Source organism: Leptodactylus fuscus, chromosome 6, assembly GCF_031893055.1.
Source record: "Leptodactylus fuscus isolate aLepFus1 chromosome 6, aLepFus1.hap2, whole genome shotgun sequence".
NCBI lineage: Eukaryota > Metazoa > Chordata > Amphibia > Anura > Leptodactylidae > Leptodactylus > Leptodactylus fuscus.
Window position 1 is genome coordinate 137,350,380 of NC_134270.1, and position 27,978 is coordinate 137,378,357.

A 27,978-nucleotide genomic window follows, 5' to 3' on the forward strand; every position below is an offset into this window, starting at 1 on the left:
TTGCACAAGGGTAGAACATATAATGTGTAAATGTGAAAGGATTTGAACAATTCCCAAATGCATTGTATTTTTAAAAAAATAATATTAAAAAATGGACACACTTGCAATCTGAGAACTTATTACAGTGGTCTCAATGTGACCCAAGTGAGGATGTCTTCCTGTTCTTGAGTTGGCATAAACGTTTGTCCTTGTAGTACGACTGTTATCCCTGGATGTCTGGCAGTGCAAACATGCCATAGAAGAGAAATGATCACTTCCTCATCCCTGAGCGTGGCACAAGTACTGGCACAAATCACTGCTGCCAAGTCTCAACAGATGTGCATATATCCAACAAGGAGTTACTCAATGGAGGCTGCTAATGGTTGTATCTCTTCTCATGCCCATCCATCAGCAGCCATATTGGAACCAAAGAGCTGTTTTAATAGGCAGGGTGGCGCTGTTTAGTGGAGAACAACAGCACTGATGGCTGTACAGCAGTATATTAGTTTGCTCATAGTGCAGTTTTCAGCACATTTATAAGTATTGCCAGTATTGCCAATGTGCAAAGCAGTCAAGAGAAGCTGACACAATTGGAATGGATTAGGTACATCCGTGCATTTAAATATGGGTAAGTTGCAACGCCAGACTCGACACATGGAGAACAGTAGCACTGTTGTGGATGGTCTTGCTGATCAGTCAGTTCTATGACAATATAAGCCTTCATATATGATCAGTGTTTCTTCTGCTAATAATCACAAGGTTGCAGTGCATTTTGTTTTTGTCTCTGAGGCTGTGGGTATGTAAAATAAAAAGCAGCCCTCCCCCCTTCCCTATATCCATTACTGATACTGTTCTGCCATTCTTACAGGAGTAACTGTACAATAGCAAACAGCAGAGAAAGGCCCTAGTGAACTTATTATAGGAGGTCCAGGAACACTGGACTATCAGTAAAGCTGTTTACTGTCCAGGAATAATATTCCATATGTTATCACAGAAGTAGATAAAAGTATATAGACCTTTTTTTTCTTACATAGTAAGCTATGAGGTTTGCAGAATGTTCATTCCTTTGTAGAATCTCTGAGGAGAATCACCCCCCCCCCCCCCCTATATCCACAGGACAGAACCTCCACTTTACCTTACTGTGATCCTGTCTTGCTTATCTAATGCATCTATGGACAGACTTTGGCTAGTAACAGGGAGTGAATTGCAAGTTAGATAGAAGCGTGAGACCTAGTGGTACGTTTTGGTCCAGAATCACATGCTCAAATTTTTGCATTCAGTTTATGAGGCCAGAAGCAGGTCTGGATTATAATGGGGAGGGGGTGGGGGTATAAATGACAAGTGCTTGTAGTTTTTCTCTCTATATGCTTCAAAAACTGCATTCAAAAACCTGATCTTTTGAATGAACCCTCACTGACAGGGTTACAGGTGGGTAGAAAGGGTCTCAGTATTCACTCATTTTGGATGAGGGCTCCTTTCTGATGAACTATCTGTATCACAGGCTCATGTAGTTGCACGAAGCAGATGCGTGCTGTTCGGTATGTAACTTGGCAGTACGTTTCATTATTTATAACCTGTCTTAGAACATATATTTGTATTATGTCTTGTTCTGGAAACGTATAGTACACATAAACTCTGCACCTGCGCAGCCTTACAATCCTGTACTATTACATCCTAACCGTCCGGCTCAAAGAAAATAGCTGAGAAGACAAGAAAGATAAAAATGGCATTTTATTTTTATTGGTTTGCTTGGAGATTGTAGTGAAAAATGCTCACATTGGTCATATGGTTATGAAATGTTCCAGAACAGATTTAAGGCACATTCTTGAACTTAAATCAGACTCGAATCCAACATATCCAAAGTTCACATTTGCAGACATGCTGTGAATACATAAGAGAGCCTTCCTGTAAGGCTATGTAGAATAGGCATGCAGCATAAACACTGAAAGGCAGGGCTTCCTAATCTTTTATGCTATATAGCATGGGTGGGGGACAACTTGGCACCCACTCTTAGTCAAACACAAGCCAAAAAGCATTCTCTATCTGTACTTAAGGAAGTATTCTGACTTTAAACAGGATGGAAATTGGTGGGCGGCCAACTACTAGGACCTACACAATGATCAGACATGTTCTCCAAACCCTCCCTATGCACATGCACACTCAGCTTGGTATGTGTTTTAATGGTGAGTTGGGAGAATGCTGCTTCCAGAGGAGTCTTCTCTCCCAGAAAGCAGAAGGATAATATTATAATCCAATAGCCCAATTTTTATCTTCACCCAACTTCTGAAAGCCCCCATACACATTAGATCATTGGCCACTGTCTTTGGCCAGCTTCATACTTGTAGCCATCTGATGTGTCTTATGTTGATCTAATGTGATGATTTCGGTGGGGATGATGCCTTATGACTCTTGATCGATAAGAATTTGGATTTCAGCATGCAATAGTTGTTGGCAAATAGAGATGAGCATGCTCCCATAAAAATGAATGGAAGCACCTGGCACGGCGACCGGCCGCCGGCAAAGTGTACGTGCCAGGTGCTTCCATTCATTTCTATGGGAGCGTGCTCTTCGGAACGGCTGATCCGAACAGTGTTCGCTCATCTCTATTGGCGAAACTTTTGGATGACAGCGTTCCAAAGTGTATGGTGAGATTATTTATCCATTGGGGCGACTCTCGAGTCTTGTCTTGCATTCTTTTGCAAAGTGGACAATAGAATACATCATGACATCATGATCTCAGCAATTGTAGCCTCCCCAGTTATGGTCGTAAGGATTATATTGTATATGTATGTGGTATACATGTGATATATACTGTATGTATATGCGTATTTTTGAATAGTGTTGTGGAGACTTTAGCTTTCTGAAAAAGCAGCAAAAATGTAGGCTTCTTGTAGCTCCCTCATAAAGAAAGGCCATAGAGTCGGCATAACCGTTCATACCAGATCAGGAAAACCTGTTTGGAAATTTTTTTAGTAAATAACTAATAAGGCCATCACACAGTGACCATGGTACTCCCGTGATATAATATTTTGCCATTTAGACCCACCCTCTTACCACCCATAGCCCCATGATGTGACGACCTGCACTTCTTACTATAAGAATTTTCCGCCAGCTCTGCATGTTATTAAAGGGTTATAATAGTATATTAAGGAGTTGCGTCTCGGGTATATTCCTGGAAACATTGAATTCAATGAATTGAACATTCAATGTTTCCAGGAATATACCCGAGACGCAACTCCTTAATATACTATTATAACCCTTTAATAACATGCAGAGCTGGCGGAAAATTCTTATAGTAAGAAGTGCAGGTCGTCACATCATGGGGCTATGGGTGGTAAGAGGGTGGGTCTAAATGGCAAAATATTATATGGTGGTTTCCTTTCCATTTCGGTCACACATGTCATCCCTGTCACTAACTCCAAGATTTGTGGGAATTTTCTTTAGGATTTATTTTGAATATAGAGAATAACTTGGAAAATTATAAACAAGATTACCAAAACTTCTTTCAAAATCTGTATCTGAAGATGTATTTAACGTACAAATGTGACTGGCTTGGCATATCCTTGAAAGATAATGGAGGGGGTATTAGGAGGAGACTTCTCTAGGTAAAGGAGGGCATGCATGCGTTATACCTCAAGGGGCAACGTCTGACTGTTTGTTGCTTTGTGTGTGGCAGTATTGTAATAGAATCCACTCCGGACTACAGAGTAACGCATTGTGCATTGTGTGCGGGTTCAGAGGCCGAGAACGCTTCATCTATACCCTTGACATAATCTTTAGGAAAGCCATGATCGTTCCTTTTCGGGATGCACATTTTTGCGTTCCCTGTGGAGATTTAATTAACTTACCTGAAGTCTCTCTAGCAACTCCAGACACGTCTCAAGTCGTGATTCTTCAGAGTAACTAATGGCCACGGGCTGTATACCGAAAACACTGATATTTTTGCCGATAGAGGTGTAAAAGTCATGCTAGTATGTTAGAATAAAAAAAAAATAAAATCACTAATCCTCCGCTGCTCCCATCCCAATATGTCTTGGGTCCCCCTTACAGGTTTCTACTTCTTGGCAGAGACTAGTCAGTGGTTGACCGATAGGTCACTTCCTATGTGTCAAGACAGACATGAAAGTAGAGATCAATATATTCCAATATTAATAAATAAATAAAATATATATACAATCTATAATTTTAATATTTTTTTACACCATTGTAAGCCTTTTCTAAATAGTTTAGTCGGACAACCCCTTTAAATTTGAGGCATGTACTGCCATAGAGCGGTCATATGATTCTGCTTTACCATTTGCTCCATTTTATATAGGAATCACGGTCATCTTCCCATGTAGAATTTCATGCATGAAGCCTTCTTCTCACTGGGGTCAAATGCCACCGGAAAACCACCATGCTCCGTGTGAACAAGCCCCAATGCTCCATTCACATGGGTCACGGTGTGACTCCTGCGGAGTATTTTTACTGTTGAGTAATGCTGTGTAGAACATATGACCGTACAGCTGCTGCATGTCAGCTGTGTGAGCGGCATTCAGGAAGCCTGTCATTGCGGCCATTTGTTCTTTCGCATTCTTTAGCGGCATTTGCACTTCTACTCTTTAAGGGTTTTAAGACTAAAATATAAATAATGCTCATAATACTATTAAGAAAGCTTTATTCGAGGCGTTTTACTGACACCGTTCAGTCCCAATTTGGCGGAATCTATAGGACGCATTCCCAATATGTCTGATCATTATGATGGTTTGGATTGTTCTGACCCTTTAAATGATTCCCATGATCAACTTCACATTTTGCAGATAACTATGAAGCATTAATCCAGCCTTATATGGTTAAGTTCATTGTGTTTGAGAAAAACTTCTTGTATTAGTTCTAGGTGGAGACTAATTGTAGTGAATACCTGTAAGGCTATGACGACAACTTAATTTGATCATAAATCGTTAGAATTTACAGCCCGGAGGTGCGATACTGCATCATTCTTTCCACTGAAGCCTCCATACTTTATATAGTTTCAGCAAATGAGTCTTTTAGAGCGACATCTGGAGGTCAAAGGAGGTGCTGCATCATGTTCAAAAATCATATTGATGAATTAGCATAATATTGCTTAATTATTTAATAATGAATCGGATGATATTCTAGTCCTAGATTCCGATTTAATGCCACTTTATATGTAGTGATGTTACGTGTTTATATCTTGTAGTCTTATGCTGCTTACGTATTAGGATGGCTGCTCTGTATATGACACTAGTGGGTGGCTTCTTTCTAATATGTAAACTACAGATAAGATGTTCAGTCAGTGGTAACATATGAGTGCACCAGATCCCTGTCTGTTAGGGTCACATCTACAAGGTCAATCTGTTGTTTTTCCCATAGGCAAAGACGATGCTCGCGTACAGCTGGACAGTGTCCTACAGGATGTCAATGACAAGTACATGCTTCTAGAAGAAACCGAGAAGAGAGCTGTGTATCGAGCTTTAGTGGAAGAACGAGGACGCTTCTGTATGTTCGTGTCTTTTCTGAAGCCGGTTTTGGTAAGTCCCGTAAGAGAATGCTGAAAGTTAAAGTTTAATGGGGGATTTTCGACCGAATACACTTATCCCCTATAAAAGATAGCGAATAAGTGTTTGTTACCTGGGGGTCCAATCGGGGGGGCCCCAAGAGTTGAGGAGAACAAGGGCCTTCACGAAGGCTGCTTTCACACTACCAAGCTTGGCCATGAAACATTGTCCATGTGTGAGCGGATTTACACGACTGAACATCATGTTGGGAGAAGGACTACTAACCTTATAGTCATCTATGATACTAGGCCCTGCCTCCCCACGAAATACTGTCTTGTACTGTAATCTCTACGGGACAGGGACTCCTAGGTAACATACATGGTAGGAGATTATCCCCCTGTGGAATGAGTTTTAACGTTGAAACTTAGTTTTGTGAAAGTAGCCTAAGTTCTCAATGGTTTGCGTACATGACCGCCGCTCCATACACTTCTATGGGGCAGCCAAGATGATGACTTTCATCAGCCCCAAAGAATGTGAGTGAGGAGTTGGCTAGGCATGAACAACACCAGTCCATTTACATGGAGCAGTAAGTCCAGCTTTCAAGTCCTCTTTTCCTTTGGATAGGGAATACATCTCTTTGTGTTGTATGTTGGAGTGTGAAATAATGCCAACCTACAAAGAGAGTTTGGGTTTAGTTTAATGTGTTAATATTCTCTTTTTTTATTATAGGATGAGGAGATTGGCATGCTGGGAGAAATAACTCACTTACAAACCATTCTAGAAGATCTGACAAATTTGACTGCGGAACCAAATAAACTGCCCCCCTTGAGCGAGCAGGTATGGCTTATTCTCACGAAGTGAGGGGGTAGTTTCATGTACAACGTACCATGGTGCCTGCCTTATATGTTTTAGGCTTGGTGCACCAGTCACGGTCACCTCTATAAAATATTCCATTATTTTATTCTTATGCCCTGTGTGAATAGAATCTACATAGTCCAGTCACATTAATGTGACCACCTGTCAAATCCAGAATAACCACCTTTGGCAGAGCGGACCGCTGCGAGACGTGCAGGAAGAGAGGGGATGTTGTGATGATGTTCACTGGGATGTTGCGCCATGCCGACTCCATTGCTGTGGCCAGCTGCGCTAGGTTACGCGGTTGAGCATCCATGGCGCGAACAACCCAATCGAGGTGGTCCCACAGATTCTCGATTGGGTTCAAGTCCGGGATATTTGCTGGCCAAGGGAGTACGGTAAACTCATCCTGGTGCTCCTCGAACCATGCACGTACACTGCAAGCTTTATGACACGTCGCATTGTCCTGCTGGTAGACATTGACGTCAAAAGTAGGCGCTGGTCACATTAATATGACTGGACTGTGTTTTATCACTGGTAAAACGCGTGTTTTCTGTTGACCCACACCCAGTTGTCACAGCAGGCGCAAGAAATGTTTAAAACACATCATAAATGTGGGGCCAAGCACGTTTACCACATTTGTTGGTGAAAATTAAGGCCGAATTCTAGTTTGGCTGAATGATGGGAGCAGCAGATTTCTTATTTTCTACCAGACTTCCTTTGGCAGTGTAGGCCTCCTGCATATGCGCAAGTAAGATCTGAAATATCCCACATATCTTGGGCTGAATCTGGTCTGGAGGCTCAGACTCTTGACACCATAGTAATCTATGATGGTGAGAGTACATGCCTCCCTGCATCTCCACTTATATACTGTCTATAGCAGGTGTAGGCAACCTATGGCACGCCAGCTGTTGTAAAACTACAACTCCCAGCATGCATACTTGCTCTGCTGTTCTAGGAACTCCCATGGAAGTGAATGGAGAAGGTTGGGAGCCGCCACAATGCTTAGTCACCTCGTCCCTATTATGATGTTCTGACATAGGGCAGAGTAACCATTGACGTCAGCATAGGGTTCAGCCATTGGCAGCACTTGAGTACTGGATTGGATTTTGACCAAGGACAACATCTGCATCAACTTTCTATTTTCTCCATAGATTTGCATGGGTTTCTACTGGGTTCTCTGGTATCCTCCCTCATTCCTAGGTTTGGAATTCAGATTGCGAGCCCCTAATGGGGAAGGGGCTAAGACGAATGATGCTAGTGTGTGTACAGTGCTGCAGAATATGTCAGTGCTATATAAATGAATGAAACAAAAATAACTTAGAGAATGCCTGAAGACTATAAATCCTCGGATTATTACGTCCAAATGTGTACATATAGTGAACATGAAGAATGTTATACTGCAGCCCATATCTAGCAGTGCCAGGCACAATGCCAGATAAAAGTAGAAGTAATTGGTAGTTCTGAGCATTGTCTCCATTAAGGTAGGTCTTCTCTATCAATGGTCCCTTGTGTGCTTGTCAGTAGTCTCTGCAGAACTGTAATCATGGCTGACCAGGTTCATTCATAGCAGGAATTGGGAGGCTATCACTGCAGATATACACGTGGTGCCCAGGGAATATGAACAGAACTGGCTTGCAAGAGTCCTTTGTATTGTCAGACTATGAACTCACTCCTAGTTCCTTCCTCTGACCGGTTTCCTAGCTGTTGCACATTGTAATCTGCAGACATTTCACAGGACACCATCCTCACATGGAATACTCGGGAATTATCTCTTAACCTAAAATAAAAGCCGTCCTATGAAAATCTACTGATCCATTCTATAATGTATGAGCCATATGTTCAGGGAAGTTTTATTGGGATGAGGTCATTGTAGACATATACAGTATGTATGTATATGTTTGTGTGTGATACATATATATGTATTCACTACAGCTATATGATATTGATCCTCTCTCCTTAGGAAAAGCTATCAGTAAAGTCCAAAACCTGGGACCCCCATCGATCAGTTGTTTAGGATCCTGCAGTACTCTGCTGATCTCCACTTCCGCTTCTCAGCCCAGTGACATCACACTTATCTATCTGTCACATGGCCATGCTGCAGCGCAGACCCACTCAGATGAATGGGGTTGAGCTGTAATACCAAGCACAGCTACTATACAATGCATGGTGCTAGTTCACACGTTGTTAGGTGGTCGAGGAATTTGGGCAGGAAAAAATCCGCTTCAGGAATTAGGAAGCGGTTTTTTTTGTTTGTTTTTTTTACATGAGGTTTTTGGAGCTTTTTTTGACATGAGACGTTTTTAGTTTCAGGTTTTTTCCTCCAGCACAGTGAATGGACCTTGAAAAAAAACCACATTGCGGTTTTTGCCAGAAACCGCATCCAAAATCGCAACGCGGTTTTTCCTCCTCCCATAGACTCCGCCTGAAGAAAGGTCATGTTGTTTCTTTTTTCTGCTAGCGGAAAAAAACGCTAGCAGCTTCCCATAGGACTCTATTATGAGGAGGCAGATTCCGCCTCAAAATCCTGACCATTTTCCTCCATGTGTGCCCCATGTGAACTGGTCCTTAAGTAGGAAAGAGGCGACAGCAATCAATACCAGAGTCCCATAAAACTCTGTTAAAGAAGATCTTTTGGTGGTATATACTGTCAGCTTTTGCTAGTATGCGCCCGGGTGCCGGCGGTATTGGTGCTTGATAATTTTGGCACTGACATACCTTCACTGTCGGAAGGGCAGACCTTACAGCCCAGTGTCATCACTTTAAGATTCCTTGTTTAACTTTACTGTGACCCGCTGTAGCTCGGTGTATTGTTTCCGCTAGTTTAATGCAGACTGTATCCTGTTGCTCACTACTAGTCTGCATCTTAAAGGAAATGTCTTTGGAGGTTTCCTTTACAATTGTTTAAAATTCCCGCTGTTCCTTGTTGGCAACAATATTTTAAGATTTGACTTTCCATTCTGTGGGTACAGAATGGCGAGTGCGCTGCGAACAAGCACCCACAGGAAACACGTTCTTGGTTCTCACCTCCACTCATTTAACACACAGAATGGTTAACTTTACTTTATCAAGGGTTTATGCATTTAGGATAGTCTCTGTTTGTCATCACCCCCTTCGCCTCATACTGGCTGGACCTGTACTGATCAGCTGTGCTTACATCTAGCAGGACATGTCCAGTTTCCCTGCAGTGACACCATAGGTGAATTTAAGCATTACACCCATTGATTGAACGGTACAGAACAGAATAGGTCCTCCAGAAAGAGAGACACTCTTTGTAACAGCCTGCTAGGATCCTGAACAGACAATCGGCTTCCTAATAGGGTGTATAAGAGAGGATTTTCTAGAGCTGACAACCCTTTTACAAAGCCGGTGCACTTTAACTGTGAAGATATTACGCTGCGTATTATCAACATACTTTTCCATGCATTGAATATTAACAATAGTGCCGCTTTATCCTGACCGATGATAGAGCACATTGGCTCACAACTCTCACTTTCCTTTGCAGGTGATACTCGATCTGAAGAACTCCGATTACAATTTCATTTATCAGACCCCGCCCGCTTCACCAAGTGGAACCTTATCACGAAAGGCCAGCACCAACAGGTACTATACAGAGGATTCCAGTATGTGTGCTGCAGTGTAGCCAGGGGGAATTATTTCTGTGCTGCACACACCCTGGCTTAATCTTATCCTCTTGTGTTTCTGACACTGAAATACGCTGAATCTGCCATTCCTTGCAGTGCTTTAGTCTATAATACCATATAATTTGTGCTTCCTATAATTTAAAGGTAAAATCTATTCTGTAGCAGCTGTCCGCAGGGGAAAAACTACCAGTAGAAGTACGCGTCACGGCAGGCGTATTTTGGTCCTATTCTGACGCTGCTTCCCTTGTCAAAATCAGGACCAAAATACGCCCCCCTTGCCCCGTGTGAACCAGGCCTTACTCTAAAAACAGATTTTCTGTTGTTGATGTTAGTAAAATGTTAACGAACACAGATCATTAAATGGATCCGTTCATTAAAATTATAGACATCCGTTGTGTATAATAACTTGTAATATCAATGAGGTATTACTAGTTTCATTAACACATTGCAAGAAAGTTAAGGGCGTATGTTTTTTTGTGTTTGTTTTTATGTGTATAAAGCATGGCCTACTCTTGCACCGTAGCACTGGTTGTGTATGGAAGCTTCTAGGCACCCTCTGGCAAAATATAGGCCCTGTTTGGCAAATATTGCACTCAGTGGACACTATTTGGCACAGTGCAGGCGCTATGACACTTTGGACATGGCTCTGCCTAGGCAAAGTATTGAATTTTTGGCTTTATCTGTGCATATAACTTTACAGTTGTGTGTATATATCTATATGGCATCTAATAAGCTATTGTAAAATATTTGTTTGCACATTCATCTGTATCGGCGACTGTGTCAGGTTACACATATTGTATACTGCCGCACTGTCATTTGTGGGAAACGTTAATAAACTGGTTTTATTTCTGCCCCTGCCCCTATATGAAGACCCGGGAGCGCTGCAGCCTTTGTCATTCACCCTCCCTCCAGAACAAAGGGCATAGCTTTCATCCCCCCTGTCCTTCTCTCAGCTTCTGGATTCTGTCGCTTTGTTTTTGTTGTGTGTGTGTGTTGTTTTTTTGTATTTTTGTTGGGATAGGAGCCCACAGACGCAGGCACATGGCAGCGCGCTCTGACAGGCTGCCAATTAGCCGGGGACCTCTGCGAGAGGAAGAGATTTAACAGATGTTGGAAAGCAGCAGAGCAAATGGAAAGGCGTTTTTTCGGTTTTTAGCAGCTGTTAAAAATAGCATCTGACCCTTTTGTCAAAGGCTAGAAGCTCATCGCAGAATGGGAAGGGGGGAGGTCAAGATGTTCGCTGCTTAGCATGCAAAAATAATCTCAGTACTTAATGCATAGCCAGTTGTGTTTAGGTTTAGGAACGGATATTGCGGACGCGGATGGAAAAGTTTCGAGCTGCGCTTAGAGAATTGCAGAAATAGCAATTCCTCATATTGAGGGGGTACAAAGGGAATTTACATGCTAAAGGATATAAGGAATACATACAAACTTGTTATCAATCCCCTACTGTTTGTAAAATGATACCATACAGTAATGTGAAAAAGTTTTAGGCTGGGGTGGGAAAAAAATGCTAAAAAGTAAGATTGCTTCCAAAAAATAGAAGTGAATGAAGAAAATAGAAATCTAAGTCCCATCAATATTTGGTGTGACCTTTATCCTTTGGAGGAGGAATTCTGGAAGTGACAATATGACACCCACATCCAGTCTGTCTGGGATGACATGAGACAGAAGGATTGGAGCAGGCCTACATCCACAGAAGATCTGGGCTATGTTCTCCAAGATGGTGAGAACAACCTCCCTGCCGAATTCCTTCAAAACCTGTCTGCAAGTACCAAGAAGAATTGATGGAAGGCAAAAGATGGTTACACCAAATATTGATGGGGTTTAGATTTCACTTTTCTTCCTTCATTTCATTTTGTTAATTGACAAAAATAAATTATAACCCTTCTTTTTTTTTAAAGCTTTTTTTTTTTTTACTCCTGCCTAAAACTATTGCACGTTACAGTACATGTTGCTCTCCGTAATAAGAATATTTCTAGTTTAAGTAATCCAGTAAATTTAAAGTGTTACTTTGATTTCAGAACATTTTTCACACATTACAGTGGCATATCAGAAGTTGGTCCATTGGGGTGTGGGTGCTGACACCCCATTTATCAGAGGGGCCGTAGCACTCAGGGGGGCACTGTGGCCCTTCAGATCTCAGCTTAGTTATGTATGTACTTATAGGCCTACTGCAAGCCCTTACATGCTCAGTTCACTCTCCAAGCAGCGTCGGGCAGATCACTTTTTGCTCCTTTAATTTACCAGTGGTTGAGGGTCTTGGCACCTGGACTCCCACTGATCAGAACTTCAAGCAGTATGGCACATGAGACCTTTTATGAAACAGTAGACCCCCCCCCCTCCCCTTTAAGGGTTTTCTGCACAATTCTATCTTAATGGCCTATACTTGGCATTGGCTATCATTGGATGTCCAACCTGTGGTCACCTCTCTGATCTTCACCGGTGGGTTGTTGCATCATTGGCATTCAATCGGCCCAAATTTATCTCAATATTAATGGTGGACAAGGTCTTCTAAAGGGTACTTTAATGTAAAGCCATCTAAATCTTGGCCACACATACAGGGACTTGTAGTCTTTCTGGTAACATGGCTGATTATCAAACTTTTGGCAGCCCAAAAGACAATTCCTATTCTTTACTGGAAAAAGGAATATTTTTCATTTTCGGATTATAGACCTTTATTTCCCATGACAACAAATATCCGCAGTTTATAAACAGGTGAACTTTTCCAATGAGCCAAGCTGAGATTCCCGAGCCATGTAGGAACATGTAGGAGATTCTTCCCTGAAGATGTTTTAGTTATTAGATTATAGTGTCCTCTTTCTATATGGCCATGTAAGGATCCTCCAGCACTGCCGTGTTTGGCAGAGGAGATTTTCTCCTTCTTGCGGTTAGGATTAGTGAAGAAACCTACAGGCTGTTTATAAAGGATGAATGTTCTCAGACTTCTAAGGGCCTCTCAGTACAGTAAGGAAAGGCAGGCTACCAGGAGATTACTCAAGAAGAAAAATGTGTTGTGGACCACGTTTCTGGAAAGTCACATTGGGTAGAGGTCTGTCGAAAAGTTTTACAGCTAATAAACACACCATTCTCTGGTTCTTGCGTCATCCTGGTCTGTGTCATATTGTAAGAAAGGTAACATTTCACATTAGTTTTATCTTCTCCAAGACCCCTGCTAGAACATGTGTACAGTATGTTTCTGAAAAGGGGATGGGGGGTTATAATACTCGATCTCTAGCTGAGAAGCAGGTTGCTGCTGAAGAAATCTTCTCCATATTGCTATAGAGTAGAAAGAATAAGCCGTGTTTATGACTAATTGACTTATAACCCTGGGTAACTGTCGTCATCCTAATAAATTAGGCTGAGTGCCAGACGGTAAAGTCGTCACACCACTCGATATGTTGGTATTCGTTCCTCTCTCAGCTAAGGAATGTGTGCCAACGCACTTTTTATTAAAACAACGGGGGTTAAACAGTAGCAGAGATAGGAAGTGATATAACAACAACGCAAGTTTTTATATTCATTCCTGATTGGTATGGTACACCTCAATCAAACAGAAAAAGTTTAAGCAGTGCCATATATAGCCAGCTACTCCTGGTCCTGCGTGGTAACCTTGGGGAGCTGTCTTCTGGCAGCAAGACAAGCATTTGTTTTTCTTACACCTATCCTGGATGCAGGCGCCATCTTATCATATAACATTATACCAGTTTCAAGCATAAGCAACTATATCTAACATTCAGCTTTTAAGGATAACGATGTTTTTCATACATTACATGATGATAACCTTCACACTACCTAATGTAAAGGTAAAAATGTAGCTGTCAAAGTTTACCTAAAAGCTTAGGGCTATATGATGACTTTGTGTGTGCAACCAAAAGAAAATATACGATTTGTCTGCAACTTGCTGTTGCATTGAAGATACTCCGGTATTTTAGAGTGCAATTTTACTGCCTGTCATGTGCATTTAGGATTAGCACCACCCATTAGACACTATGTAAGGGGTCGTTGGCATTGGTTTGTCTACTAGAAGTGTCACTGGCAATCTGTAACCAAAATGTAACATGGATGATATTTGCTTAAGTGAGTGGAATAGATGATAAAGGGGTTATCCTGTTAGCGGCAAATGTGATAAAACCAATATTACCCCCTATGATCCTTCACAGATATATTGCTGACACTTGGGCAGTCCTCTTTGTCTACAAGCATACTGTCTGTGACCACTGCTTTACCAAAACCAATAGGTGTTTGTAGTACTCTTGTGCCGAGTGACCAAGTGACAGCCATGATGGCACTTACAAAGAAGGACTCTGGAGTTGCCAGACCTAATATTGTTTCATTTGCTGCTGTTCTAATGCACATATATATATATATATATATATATATATATATATATATATATATATATATATACACACACACACAACCTCTTGCACATGACTATTTTACATTCTGTACAACCTATGAGCTGTATAGAGTTGATAAGGTGTAACGTTTTTTTACTGATTCCATATGAATCTGACAGTGACGTGGCCTCCTCCATTGAGCTATATTACAGGGCTGTGAGCCTAGGGAAGATATCTTTGTATTACATATGGAGACAAACCGTTCCCCATGGTTCCACCACTTTTGTACTATGTATATCGGAATATGCATCTGTTTCGAACTAAATCTGTATGTGATGATGACCCATTAATATATTAATCTCTTCCGAGTTATCATATCATAGTTATCATAGATACCCGTCATTGCAGTGCAGTTGTTTCTGTCCACAATCTTTTGGCAATGTCTTATTCTCCAGGAATTATAACAAGAAATTTGTTCTACTACCGAGTCACTGTCAGAGACACCAGGACTTGTAGCTCCGCTAAAGCTGGGGAACCATAGGTTTCCCACATACATGCTGTAGAGTCTGGAGAATAGGATGAGAGCGCCATCTAGTGGTCAGATGGAGTGATCACCCTGCTCAGACTAGTGAACTGGAACGTTTCTGGCATGATCGGCTATTGTGTCTTGTCAGCAGCTCCTGTCACTGAATAGAATGACATCAGCAAAGCCTTTTACACATTGGCAGTGTAGACTCTTCTTTCGAACGTTTTGTAACTTTAGCCGGCCATCAATATCTTAATCCCTAGCCAGAATCCCCCAGCCTCTTTATCAGGGGGAGCTTGGATTCCACAATCCTTATTAAGGTTACCGTAGGTCAGCACGGTGTGTAGCCTGCTGGGCTATCGGATGTCTCCCATTCCCAGGTGCCGTCTACTTTTACATTCCAATAGAAAGGTGTTTGACTGGGTGAAATAATAATCTCTTGTGACCAAGGGGATCAGTCTACCGGGACTTGCTCACATAAAAGGCTTCTTGTTAGGAATGTATTAGTCTGACTGCATTGTCCAAGGTTTACACCAGACTGGCTTGTGCTTGATGTATGTGACTGTTCATACTCTGCTGTAAGGACTAGTCAAACATTGTCTAGGCAGGTTTTAGACATCACTGGAGCCAATGTAATAGAAAGTTGCATAGACTTAAACCACCAAGGACCATTAAGCACTCTAGTATATAGACCATGTAATAAGGCCTGTCTTCTCATGGTCAGCGTAGAGTCCACACAACGGTGAAATGTAACTTGCAATGGCCGAATCCAACAGTGGAGTGACTTTTATTCTTGCATTTCTCAACAGTAATTACCTACATGGATCAATGAGGCATGTCCCGTCTATGGACTCAATCTCAAGCTCAATGGAAACCCTTCACATTCGTCCACCTTCCACCATAATGCTGGAGACTATGTTTCAGGTAACCTAATGTTCACTTTTTATTTTCTGACAAGATGGCGGCAATATTGGGGGCTTAGAAGTGGCAACCCCCTCCACTGACTGCCAGAGTGAAAGGAGCATTATGCTTCGACTGATGGGACTATCACTCATGAGACCTGTAGTCCTGTTTCCACCCATTTGTATAAAGTAGCTGTCAACCATCTGCACTATCTAAATGGGTTTTCCAGCTCCAAATTGATTTTTGGTACTGATGACCTATTCACACTCATCAGTATTTGATCTGTGGGAGTCCAACACACTGACCTTACACAGATCCCGAAAGTTGCAAGTGGATTGACAGCACTTGTTACACCGCTTCTATTCAAGAAATAGGAGCTGTGCTGCAGTTCTCCAATTCCACCGCAGTGGATGGGGATTCTGAGTTAATCTTATTACTTCCGATAGCAGCTTCTGATACCCAGAGACTGCTACAAAAGCTGATCTTTGTGGGGTTTGGGACCCCCACACATCACATATGGATATCCATGGCTCCATTCACATGGAAATGGAGGGGGGGGGGGGCATTGGAGCCATGTTCTAATGGTTCAACCTCCACCGATCAGACAGTTATCACCCATCCTATATGGGTTTTCTGAGATTCTGCATTGATGACCTATCCATGAGTAGCTCCATCCATAGAAAATGAGCCCACTGATCAGCAGACCTAAGGTGCCGCTGCGCCCATTAAAGGACCATGGCCACTTCACTGCGTTCAACACAGCAACATCTACACTACACAGCAACATCCAAGCAAATGTGATTGTGCCTAATACTTCAGCTCAGCCATACTCTGCCATGGCTGCTGGGTTTATCTGTGAATGGGCTGAAAAACTTCAATGAATGCTCTGATTCCTTTGTCCTAATGGTCATGTGATATACAGTCCATGGTCATGTGATGGACACACAGGTGCGTGATTCCTTACAATCAGAGTAATCAGAGCTCTGTCTTGTAACGAGCTGTGCACCTGTGTGTCATCACATGGCCCCCTGGACTGTATATCACATGACCATGGACTGCATATCACATGACCATGGACTGTACATCACATGACCACGGACTGCACATCACATGACCATGGACTAATTTTTTTTCCACTAGCTGTAAACAATGAAGGACAGTGAGCAAAGTTGTAGAAAACCATAAGATAGTGGTACAGATAGTATATTAGAAAATTGTACAACTTCTATAACATTTATTTGCCAAGTAATAGTCGCGTAGTGACTATTATTAAAGGATCATTTTTCAAGTACCTCTGGTAAGCGTGGATATTTATTGGTCATACCATAGTGAATTTTGGTCCATTTGTATCATATTATATCACATCTTGGGGATGGTTACGGTATCCTGCGAATACCCTGGAAGGAGGATCACATCATATTGGTGTATACGGTTTAGGGAGTTGTGACCTTCACAACCCTATACGGTGAGCACATCACTTAGACATTCCAAAAGTGCATGTTGAGGATAATGCACTAGGTGCGTGCGCGGTGCTGTTTTTTATTTTGCATTATTTGGTATCGGTCATTCATAGGTCATACCAACTTTTGTTCCGTCTGCTCTTTGTAGTGGGACACACATCCGGCCCATACATACATTGATATTGAACTGGGGGCACTCTTCAGAAATTAATCTCTCCATTCACTTATTGAAGTGCCCTCGATGGTACTTGACCACATAAACCTCCTTTTGCTACGCCAGTAGCTGCCTACCCACGCTTTTTCTGTCAGAAGGAAAACCGAGCGGTAGAGGAAGTCCTTCAGACTGAAGCCCCTCTTGACATTTGGTCCTTGAAATAAAGACTTTCCTGTTACCTATAATGGTTGTACTGCTTCTGGATGTTAAATACATACACTTCACTCTAAAGAAGCAAAGTACAGATGGTTGAATGAATAGATATGTTGTGGAGGAATCTAATCCTGTGATGTTTCTGAATGTAATTTTGGCTTATTGATTTTCTGTAATCAGCACGGTTATGGTGACATTGGTGGTTAAGGTTATGGAGTTATGAGAACAATGAAGGCCAAATGTATGCCATGGCCTTTTGTAAGACACTGGATTTGTTTGTCAGCATTATCAGAAATCCCCCCCCCCCCCCCCAACAAAAAAAAAAAAAGAAAAAAAAAAAAGGTGTTTTCTCTTAATTTTAGACCAGTGGGTGGAGCTATGCAAATGATTTGGTTAGTCTATAAAGTTCTATATAGGACAGTCAGTATTGCTGTACACAATGAAAAACCTGGTGTAAAAGGTGTGACCATTTTGAATATGTAGTCATTGTAGTTGATGGTTTCTTCTTCTGCTTACAGGATCCCAAAATGATGAACAGCGGTCAACAGGTATCTCCTATTAGCGGACCCAGTGGGGAGAACGGCACATTGAGATCAAACCTGACCAATGATGGATTCAAGGCTCCACCGCCTCAAGTTATGGCTAAGGCAGGTTTCACTAGTTAACATTACATAATGACATAGATGTATTACAAACCAATAATATCATCAGCGGGCACTCATCATAGGGGTGTTAATTGGGGTGCGTCTTGTCGAATATTAATGAATGAAAAATGTATTACAAGAAGGGGCCACACGGTGGCTCAGTGGTTAGCACTGCAGCCTTGCAGCGCTGAAGTCCTGGTGTTCAAATCCCGCCAAGGGCATAAACCATCTGCAAGGAGTTTGTATGTTCTCCCCGTGTTTGCATGGATTTCCATCCCATATTCCAAAGACATACTGATAGGGAAAAATGTACATTGTGAGCTCTATGCGGGGCTCACAATCTACCAAAAAAAATGTATTACAAGATCTGACACGTGGTGTTAGTATTCCTGATGGTTATGTTTTCTGTGGCATTTAAGTCTTTCTATCATCTTTATTAAAGGGATTTTCCATTTTTGATACTGATGACCTGTCTTTCTTCAAGTGAATAGAAGCAAAGCAATCCAGCATGTCTGCTATACAGTAGCCAGAGCCTTAGGCTTCCAACTCCGTTCCCTGCATCAGCCCTCTATATTGGTTCCAGCACTAGGACTACCCCGAACCACTAAGTGCTGTTAGGTCTGGGTGTCTGATCTAATAGTAATGGCCTTTCCTGAAGACAGGTCACCAGTATCAAAAATGGCCACCCTGGAATATCCCTTTAATCGCGCTTTAGTTTTGGTACATTACCTGTGTTAGAAATCTGAATCCTAGAAGTGAATGAGAAAAATAAGCAGGGGTTGGCCTTCTCCCCTATTTGTCATTGTAGTCCTGTAGGAATCAAGCTGATAACCTGGGGGAGGTCAATTTCCTGTTGATCTGTTCAATTTGTAACTATACACTAAGAGGATGGGGTTTAGTCAAGGGATGTGGCTTAACATTTTTTATGTCTTACCATTGACATGGGGGGAGGCTCCTGCTGCAGTCACTTGCCTTACAGGTAGACACAGTGAAGAGGAGGATGGGGAAATGTCTGAGGCACACAGAAAATATCATTGTATGCTTCTTAATTTTATTTGTAATTGGAGACAAAACAGGATCAAAGGAGATTATTTACTTATTTTTGCTTTTTGCATTGTAATAACCACAGGTGGAGATAATACTGTAATTCATATGATATTGTTTTTATTTTTGGTTATTGATATTAATATTATGCTCTTAATATTGCAGCCAAAACTTGCACGCGATCACTTAGCTTTGGCTTTAAGTCAAGGCCTCAACACAGAAATACAACTTAGCCGTGATTCTTTGCACTGCTCCAGTGGGTACAGCACACAGACAACTACCCCTTCGTGCTCCGATGACACCATTCCCTCTCATGGTAAGTTGTTCACGTAATGTAACGTATCTCCTGTGCTTGGCTGTATAGATAGACCTTACACTTCTACGGTATGAATGTAGTTTGGTATCGCGGTTTGAAAAATCCATATTAAAGGGGTTGGTCAAGACCAAAGGGCAGTGGATACTAGGTCATCAGTATCTGATCATGGAGGATCAGACCCCGCACCGATCAGCTGATTTGGCTGCCAGAAGCAGTTCTGTTTCTTTTCAAGTGAATGGGAGCAGAACGACATTTCTCTGGTGCCAACACTACAATGTACAGTATGTCTACATACACTGTGTATATATAGCTTTCAGTGATGTACACTTGGGTCTCAGACAACCCTTTCAGCCATATTGGTTCTCATGAAAATAGCATACTTTGTGGGTGAAGGAACTACTGCATATTCTGAGACCCCAGCACACTTGTGAACCCAGCCTTAGTTCATTGGTGGGGATCCCGAGAACTGATCAGTGTTCTGATTCCCATCTACTTGCATAATACTTTGTCACACCGGTGCTTGGTATTGCAGTTTAGTTCCGTTCACTTCATTCGAACAGCTGATCTGAAAGGATACGGGTGTCAGACCACCACCAATCTGATTCCGATGACGTATGCCAAGGATGGGTTGTCAGTAGAGATGAGCGAACACTGTTCGGATCAGCCAATCCGAACAGCACGATCCCATAGAAATGAATGAAAGCATGCAGACTTTGCCGGCGGCCGGCCACTTAACCCCCCCGCGTGCCGGCCGCTTCCATTCATTTCTATGGGAGCGTGCTGTTCGGAACGGCTGTTTCGAACAATGTTCGCTCATCTCTAGTTGTCAGTGTTTAAGTCGCAGAAGGTTAGCTTTGTAATAGGGGATTAAAAACCCCTTAAAAGTGACTTGCTTTATGGTTGGTTAGTGGGAGAAGCTTGGCACGTAGCATGTTGTAAGCATCTCACGTTCCTTGGTCTGTCAACCAACATATGTGCATTCTTTCCACAGCCTTAAAGAAGGACCCCTCTCTTTTTGGTAAGAATCTGTTTTTTCATTAGATGGAAGTGGGCTGCTCCGATCCTATATCGTGGTGTTGTGCCTGTCATGTGCTACAACGTTGTGTTTGGCCCCTTCCTCCCCATACTTCTCCCAGTCCAGCTCTATGTTATAGGGACGCGGCTGTTTCTTCTCGCTCGGTGATAGTTTGTCGTTTAACACCTTCAGTGCCACTGGTGGACTCTCTAAGCAGATGTATAATCACCATTGCATCTGGTGTTTGGTACTGAAAGTGTTAATTGGGGGTCATCTTTCTAGTCCACAGCAGTGTACACATGTCTTTTTGGTTGATCCCTTTCTTCTGATGCAGTTTTCTGTCTCCAAACGTTGACTGTGGAAACTGCTGTTTGTGAATCTGGTATTCTCCCTGTGTCGTGCCTTTATCAATACTAGATTTTACTAGTATTATGACCCATTCCATGTGGTGTTGCCTAAATCTGCAGCATGTCTTCATTTCTGTGTTTTAGGCTTGGGCTATGGATAAAATAGAAGAGCACGTTTATCTGACATTTTGCTTCCACAGATTTGCTCTAAACATGTATGGCTACTATTATCCTATCCATAGGTCACCATATGGCACGGTAGAACTTAGGCTGTATTCACACAGAGTAACGCCAGGCGTTTTTTGTGTGTTTTTTGCACTTAGCGCCGCGTTAACGCCGGGCAACGCCACCGCAAAATAGCGCGGCGTATACACGGCGTTAACGCGGCGCTAAGTGCAAAAAACAAACAAAAAACGCCTGGCGTTACTCTGTGTGAATACAGCCTTAAGGGGATTTTCCTTCTTGTCTTATGGGTGCGGTATATCTTTGTAGACTCAGTGGCGATTCTGACCTTGGAGTCCCCCATTGATTCTGAGAATGAAGCAGTTGCAGCAGTCAGTGCTGATCCATTGCTACAGCCCCTTCGCTGTCCTGGAGTGGTGCTGCGGTTCCCTGTATATGGCCGCTTTACATGAACGACAGCACAACCCCATTCTCTTGAATCAAGCTCTACTGCCATTCCCCTGCACGTAGGATGGCTGGGAACCAATATGCAGAGAAAGACAAAAAATGGCAGCGCAGGCCCCTTCATTCTCTGGACCCGTGGGTCCCAGAGGTCGGACCCTCACATACTATAAAGTGATGGCATGTGTTAGTGGCAAGGTGGGATGACCCCATTAACCTGGCCATATACATGAGCTACATTATCCCTCTTGACCTACTTATAACATCCACCCACGACTCCATTTCTGAGTGTTTATTTCCGTTGAGAGTCCATGGAAACCCAAATTGAGAGAGTTTGCGACCCTAGTCCCAGTGTGCATGTGGACTAGAACGTGGACTTTCCTTCTTTCTTATACAATAGCAGTGTGGTGAAGGGAGTAACATACAGAAGACAGATTAACTTGGAGGACAGAGATCTTGGAAAAGTTTGTCTGAAAGATTGAGAGAGTTCTCCATTGCTTCCAGATCCATTAGATCACACGTACGGTATATATTACTGGAACATTCCTGAGTGCATGTAACGTTTGGTTTGGGTAGAGAGGCCCTTTAAGAAGTGCCGTACTTCTTGCATCAATATGAAGTGATTTTATTTATAGCTGTAATGTGTTCTTTCATTTCGCTATTCCACTTTTCTGTGTTTAATATCCTTTGCATCTTCAGTTGCAGACTATGACTATATCTCACTGCACGGAGAACAAGAGGAAACCGATCAATTGGATTTCGACAAGTCATCTACCATTCCCAGGAACAGCGACATAAGTCAGAATTACAGAAGAATGTTTCAAGCCAAGAGGCCTGCGTCAACCGTCAGTCTTCTAGCTGAGCCTGACCCCCTCGTCCGTTCACCTTACGTGGCCACGATAAAGAGGAAGCCTTCCAACAAGCCAACACTAAGAAGAGGCACCATTAGCGGCGTTCCTATACCCATCCGAACTCCCGTGGTGCCGGTTAAGACCCCAACTTTACCAGATGTTCCCATTAGCCCCTTTGGCGAGAGGACGAACAGCGAAGATTACCCTTATAACCACGGATCAGATCTTACCCAAGCAAAGCCAGGGATGTATTCCTCGGCTCAAAGCCTCAATGCCATACAAACAACATATTGTGCCTTTATACCCAAGCAATCCTTTTCCTATTCTCAAGGAATCAATCCGCTGCCTACAAGCCCACAGAAAGCGTTTGCAAGCAGCGTAGGACCAGTAGATAGCACACCGACACCCACCACCCCTGCTCCAAGCACAAGCCAAGCAGAACCCATCAGCAATAATGAGGCGGTCGGACACCAGGACGATATGCTCTCAATGATAAGACGCGGAGTGAGGCTTAGAAAAACAATCAGCAATGATAGATCAGCCCCGCAGATCCAGTGAGGCAGGTCGCCTCGTACGCCCCTAACTTTGCTTCGGTTAAAGAGACGATATTTTTCTTACTATTCTAAAGACTTGATAGGATGGGAACCTTTGAGTTACAGTTGTTCTTGTCATCGGCTGCCATTTTGCAGGGTTCTGTTCACTCTCCGTCTGTACCTACATATCTACCAGAATCATTTTATTTTTAGTGTGCTTTTTTTAGTGCTATGTATTTTAGATGATTTATTTCGCTTTGGATCAGTTTCTAGTTTAAGGCCAAAGCTTGTTATGGCAAAGTGCCTTGACCCAGGTAGAGCGGTTTGTCGGTGCTTGACCTTACGCGTCTCCTTTAGGCTATCGCCACCCATATAAATTATGTTGTTTTAGTCTCATTTTTTTTTACTCTTTTACAGCCCCGATTTTATACAAAGGAATACATAGCAAATTTTAGGGCATGCCAGCATTTGAGACCCCCATACACATTAGAGAAAGGTCATCTTTGGGCTGGACTGGCTGATAATCTAAAGTATATGGGACCTTCCAGTATTCCCCCAAAGATTATGTCAAGGGCAGAATGGATGTTGACTCTCCATGTCTCTTTTCCTTGAGACCCCCTACCCAATTTTGTCAGCCGAGTGTGCGTGTATGTAAGGGGAAATTGTTGGTCAAATGTGTGTTTGACCAATAACTATTCAAGGTGTATGGGGGACCTTTAAGGACTTGTCCAGTTTTTCTGTCCTGATACAGGACTGTATTTTTCATGCTTATTCACAATGTAGTTATTTTAAGGGGTTTTCTGGCAGTTAAGTATTGACGACCTATGCTTAGTAAAGGTTATTAATTTCTGGTGTGGGTTAGTTACCTATGGACTCCTACAGATCAGCTGATCAAAGTGGCAGCAACGCTTGGGTGAGTGCTGGTTCCACTTCTCAGTCCTTTGACATCACGCTAACCCCAACACTGCAGTCTCTTCAAACAGCTGATCAGTAGGGGTCCTGGTTGTTGGACCCTTGATGATCTGGTATTGTTGACCTGTCCTAAGGATAGGTCATCAATGATACTATCCTGGAAAACCACTTTAAGGAAAATAACTGCCCAAAAGTTGGATTCCACCATTACATTTGGACTGGGATACCTACAAACTTGGTTGCTTTCAGAAATATGGGTAGGACAGTGCATAGCCAATTTTTCTTTGTACAGATATGCAACACATTAAAGCAGAATTATTTATTTAAGAGTTACTTTATCCTTATTTAATGAACAGGCTGACTACTTTTAGTGATCTCTAGGCTACCTGTAGCCGAGTGGGGTGGTGACACATAGTGGTGCTGTCCAGAGTTCCCATTGGCTTGTACACAGTGTAATACTCATTGTGTATCTATGGGCTGTGACATTGTAGAATTCAACCCTAGTGTCCATTTACACCTTTGTGGCAATGGGCATAGAAGAGGGTTATATGTACTGTTAACTCCAGACAAGCTATTAGAACATGGCTTGCTTTTTCGGCTATTAGATATATAGAGAATACCACCTTTACCAATGAACCTTGTACTCATGCCATGTTGGCGGTGCCATACAATGGCTAGACTGAATAAAATGATAGAAGACTGTTCAGACAATGTGCTGTGCCACTTGGTTTAAGTTATTTCTAGCTTTGTAGCGGTAGGTGTATGTACAATGGGAGCTTTAATCTACTTGGCTGAAGACTGTTTAGTGCTGAGAAATAAGTGACTGTTGAACAGGTCAGAACGTAGTCGAAATTCAGCAAGAGTTAAGTTATTAGACAGAAGAGATGGCACGGTGGCATCAAGTACCAGTCTGTATTGTACAAAGTTGAACCTACTGGTCATAACTGGTAACTACAAAAATATTTCATATACAATTTATTATTTCACGTAATACCTGCAAATCCCATCTCAGTGTTATTTTAGCTGCGCTCTTTACTGTAGGAGTAATGGCCAAGTGCAGAGCCGTTTTGGGGAACAAAACCCATCTACAGGAACTCTTTTATTTGATATTCTTCATAGATAGGTATATACAGAGTTAAAATTTGAGATACATTGATCTTATTGTTAGCATTAAAGTGTACCTCCAGTTATAAACTGCTTTTCATAAATGAATAGTACAGGTGATTGAGAAACTCTGTATATGTTTTCTTCTCCACTGTTCAGGTATAGTTACGTTCTACATATTAGTCTGTAAAAAGGGGAGGGGTGTAGAAAAGACACTCAAATAATTGCTGCTACAATCTGGTATTCTGAATTCTAGGTTGTACATCAGAGGCTACCAGTGCACAGAATGAGGCAATAAATCAATTACTAAACCAGCAAGGGCTTCCACTCCACCCCTCCCTTCTCCGTAGAGCTCTGTGTGTGTGAGGCTGATAATGGAGATGACTCGAATGTAAACAAGCAGTCAGATTAAAGATAAGGAGGAAGACATTTAAGTGGCAAAGGAAACAGAAATTCTTAATAAGATATATTACAAAGTTTCTTATATTCACATGCCAGATTCATTTGTGAAAAGATGTTTATACCTGGAGGTACACTTTAAGTACTACCATCGTGACTGCAGCTATTACAGATACAACTTGCCAGCAGCATGTTATAGAGAAGATTGATATATAGATTTATGGGAAAAGATTCAATATTACTTGTCACTGATTGAAATCCCTTAGGAGTCCAGCGGGCAGTCTCAATTATCAACAGCCTTCCCTGTATGTACTTGCAGAGTGTCAGACCGCCCACTGGACTCCTAATAGAAAGTAGAGGGATATGTCAGTAAATGACAAGTTATACTGAAGCTTTCCCTAAATCTCTTTCTGTTATTGAATATGGTGCTGGTATATTGAATAGCATTATCACATTGATGGGTTCCCTTTAAGAGGCAGGGCCAACTTGATTTTTTTTTTTTTTTTTTTAATTTTTAATGTCCCCCAAAATCAGACAGCTAATATTTTTACAGACACATTGGGAATCCATAATGAATAATAGTACATGTCTATAGCTGAATATACTATACTATACTATAAATTTTTATTTGGTTTATGGGCACTGCTTGGAAATTTCGATGGTTGCTAACCCTTTTAAGAGGGTCATATTGTTGCCTGGGCTGTCAATGACAAAGTTCAGTTTGGAGGCAATGAAGGAAGAAAAATGTGTATATATAGCATCGGCCTACTGACCTATATAAACCCTTAGAGCCTTTTACTTCCTACGGATTCACAATTTGATCCTGACTCCTTAAGAAGCAGCAATATATTTCCGCCACCTCTAAATATGTTGCACGGTAACATGTAGAGACCTGGGATTATATCGTAGCCTGGCCGACTTTTTTTTTTTCAATTCTTATTTTTTCTTCTGATGCCATCATAGACGAGTACCATTACCATTTGGAATATGGCAACCCTATTTATAGGAAAGGCTAACCAATTTCGGCAGTTGCCTGTCAGTCATTCTGCTTTGTTTCAAAAGCTTTATACATACCCTGCACAATTTAACGCAACTGTGGAAGAAAAAAAAAAATCTTTAAAAAAAACAAAAAAACCGCTTGTATCGATTTTCCTGTCAATTGACATTTATATATTTGTACTTTGTTAAATCGTCTTGAAATTTTGCTTTAAAAATATATATTTTGTGTCTTAAATTTTTGTGGTCTTTTATGTTAATTGTAAATAATTTTATGACTTTCCCTTTAAGAATGTCCGCGTAGGGAAGGTTTTCTGTACTACTTGTTTTAATTTTGGGTTCAGAGGCATTTTGGGTGCTTGGTTATATTGTCTGATTTTTTTTTTTTGATTTTTTTTTGCATTAAGCTTGATAAGATTGTACTTAACAAAAAAAAAAAAAGTTAAAATGGGGGGGGGGAGAAAAAAAATATTGTGTCTACTGTAAGTTAAAGTGGATCTCTGATATGCACACAGCAGAAGCAGCCATTTTTGGAACTATACTAGTATTAATGGGAAAGTACCCTATCGATTTGTAAAATATCAAGTAGTAGTCTACCATTGGCATTAAATTGTTAGCAGTACTTTAGGATTAAAATTAGATTACCGGTAATTTCTATAATTTCCCCCTAGATAAGTGTGTAAGAGGTGTTACCTCCATAATGGTCATCGTATACCTTTAGTTTACGCTAGGATCACACTTGCATTCCGGTTTCCGTTCAGGGGGACCCAATCCGCTTAAATGGGTTACCTTCTACCCGAAAAGGGCAGAAAATGCGGACGGAAAAGCGCTGCTTGTAGGACTTTTCTCTCCGCATTCTTAAAGCAGAATGGTGAACGGAATCCTCAGGTGGACACCAGGCACGGGTGTGAACCAAGACTTAGTATTAGGATCAGGGACTAGGTTCCATTCAGATCACGTTTTTTACATCCATTTAACGGGTGCAAAAAATGGACATAAACAAGTGGCCATCCATTTACTGTACATACGTGTTAATTTAAAAAAAAAAAAAAAAAAAATTGTTGGACGGACACAAAAGTATGGTATACTACATTTTTGTGTCCATAGACATCAATGTTTTTAAAAAATTAAATAAAAAATTGATTTTTCTTTTTTGTAACATTGATGTCTCTATAAACAGATGCCTTCTGTTTTTTACATCCGTTATGATCATGCTCTGAATAGAACCTTAAAGGTGTTGTCCAACAGGAATTAAAATCTGTTCAGCTATATCTGACTTACTAATGTACTAATGGGGGCATTCACACGGAGTAAAGTGGCGCTGATTCTATCACGATAACTCGCGGCAGAATCAGCGCTGATAAAAAGACCCCCATTGAGTTCAATGGGTTCTGTCTTCCGCGCGGAACACATTGAACTCAATGGGAGTCATTTTATCAGCGCTGATTCTGCTGCGAGTTATCATGGCAGAATCAGCGCCACTTTACTCCATGTGAATGCCCCCTATTGTTCAGAGGTTCACCGATCCGCTGTCATCCCTGGTTCTGGGTCTCGACACTTCCACTTCTGGATTGAGCTTTGACACAGGAGAGAGTTTCCTCTCCCCTCTCTATATTAG

At 41.8% G+C, this 27,978-nt stretch overlaps 1 protein-coding gene across 1 annotated transcript in view; it reads left to right on the forward strand.

Annotated features, from left to right (window-relative positions):
• Positions 1-27,774, forward strand: part of LOC142208686 (protein MTSS 1-like) — a 103,340-nt gene extending 75,566 nt beyond the window's left edge. Inside the window, exons 7-14 of the mRNA XM_075277334.1 lie at positions 5,353-5,510; positions 6,207-6,314; positions 9,838-9,935; positions 15,655-15,769; positions 18,094-18,222; positions 19,429-19,579; positions 20,571-20,597; positions 22,265-27,774. Coding sequence (XP_075133435.1) covers positions 5,353-5,510; positions 6,207-6,314; positions 9,838-9,935; positions 15,655-15,769; positions 18,094-18,222; positions 19,429-19,579; positions 20,571-20,597; positions 22,265-22,974 — 1,496 coding nt within the window. The 3' untranslated portion in view covers positions 22,975-27,774. The remainder of the gene's footprint in view (positions 1-5,352; positions 5,511-6,206; positions 6,315-9,837; positions 9,936-15,654; positions 15,770-18,093; positions 18,223-19,428; positions 19,580-20,570; positions 20,598-22,264) is intronic.
• The last annotated feature ends 204 nt before the right edge of the window (positions 27,775-27,978 follow it).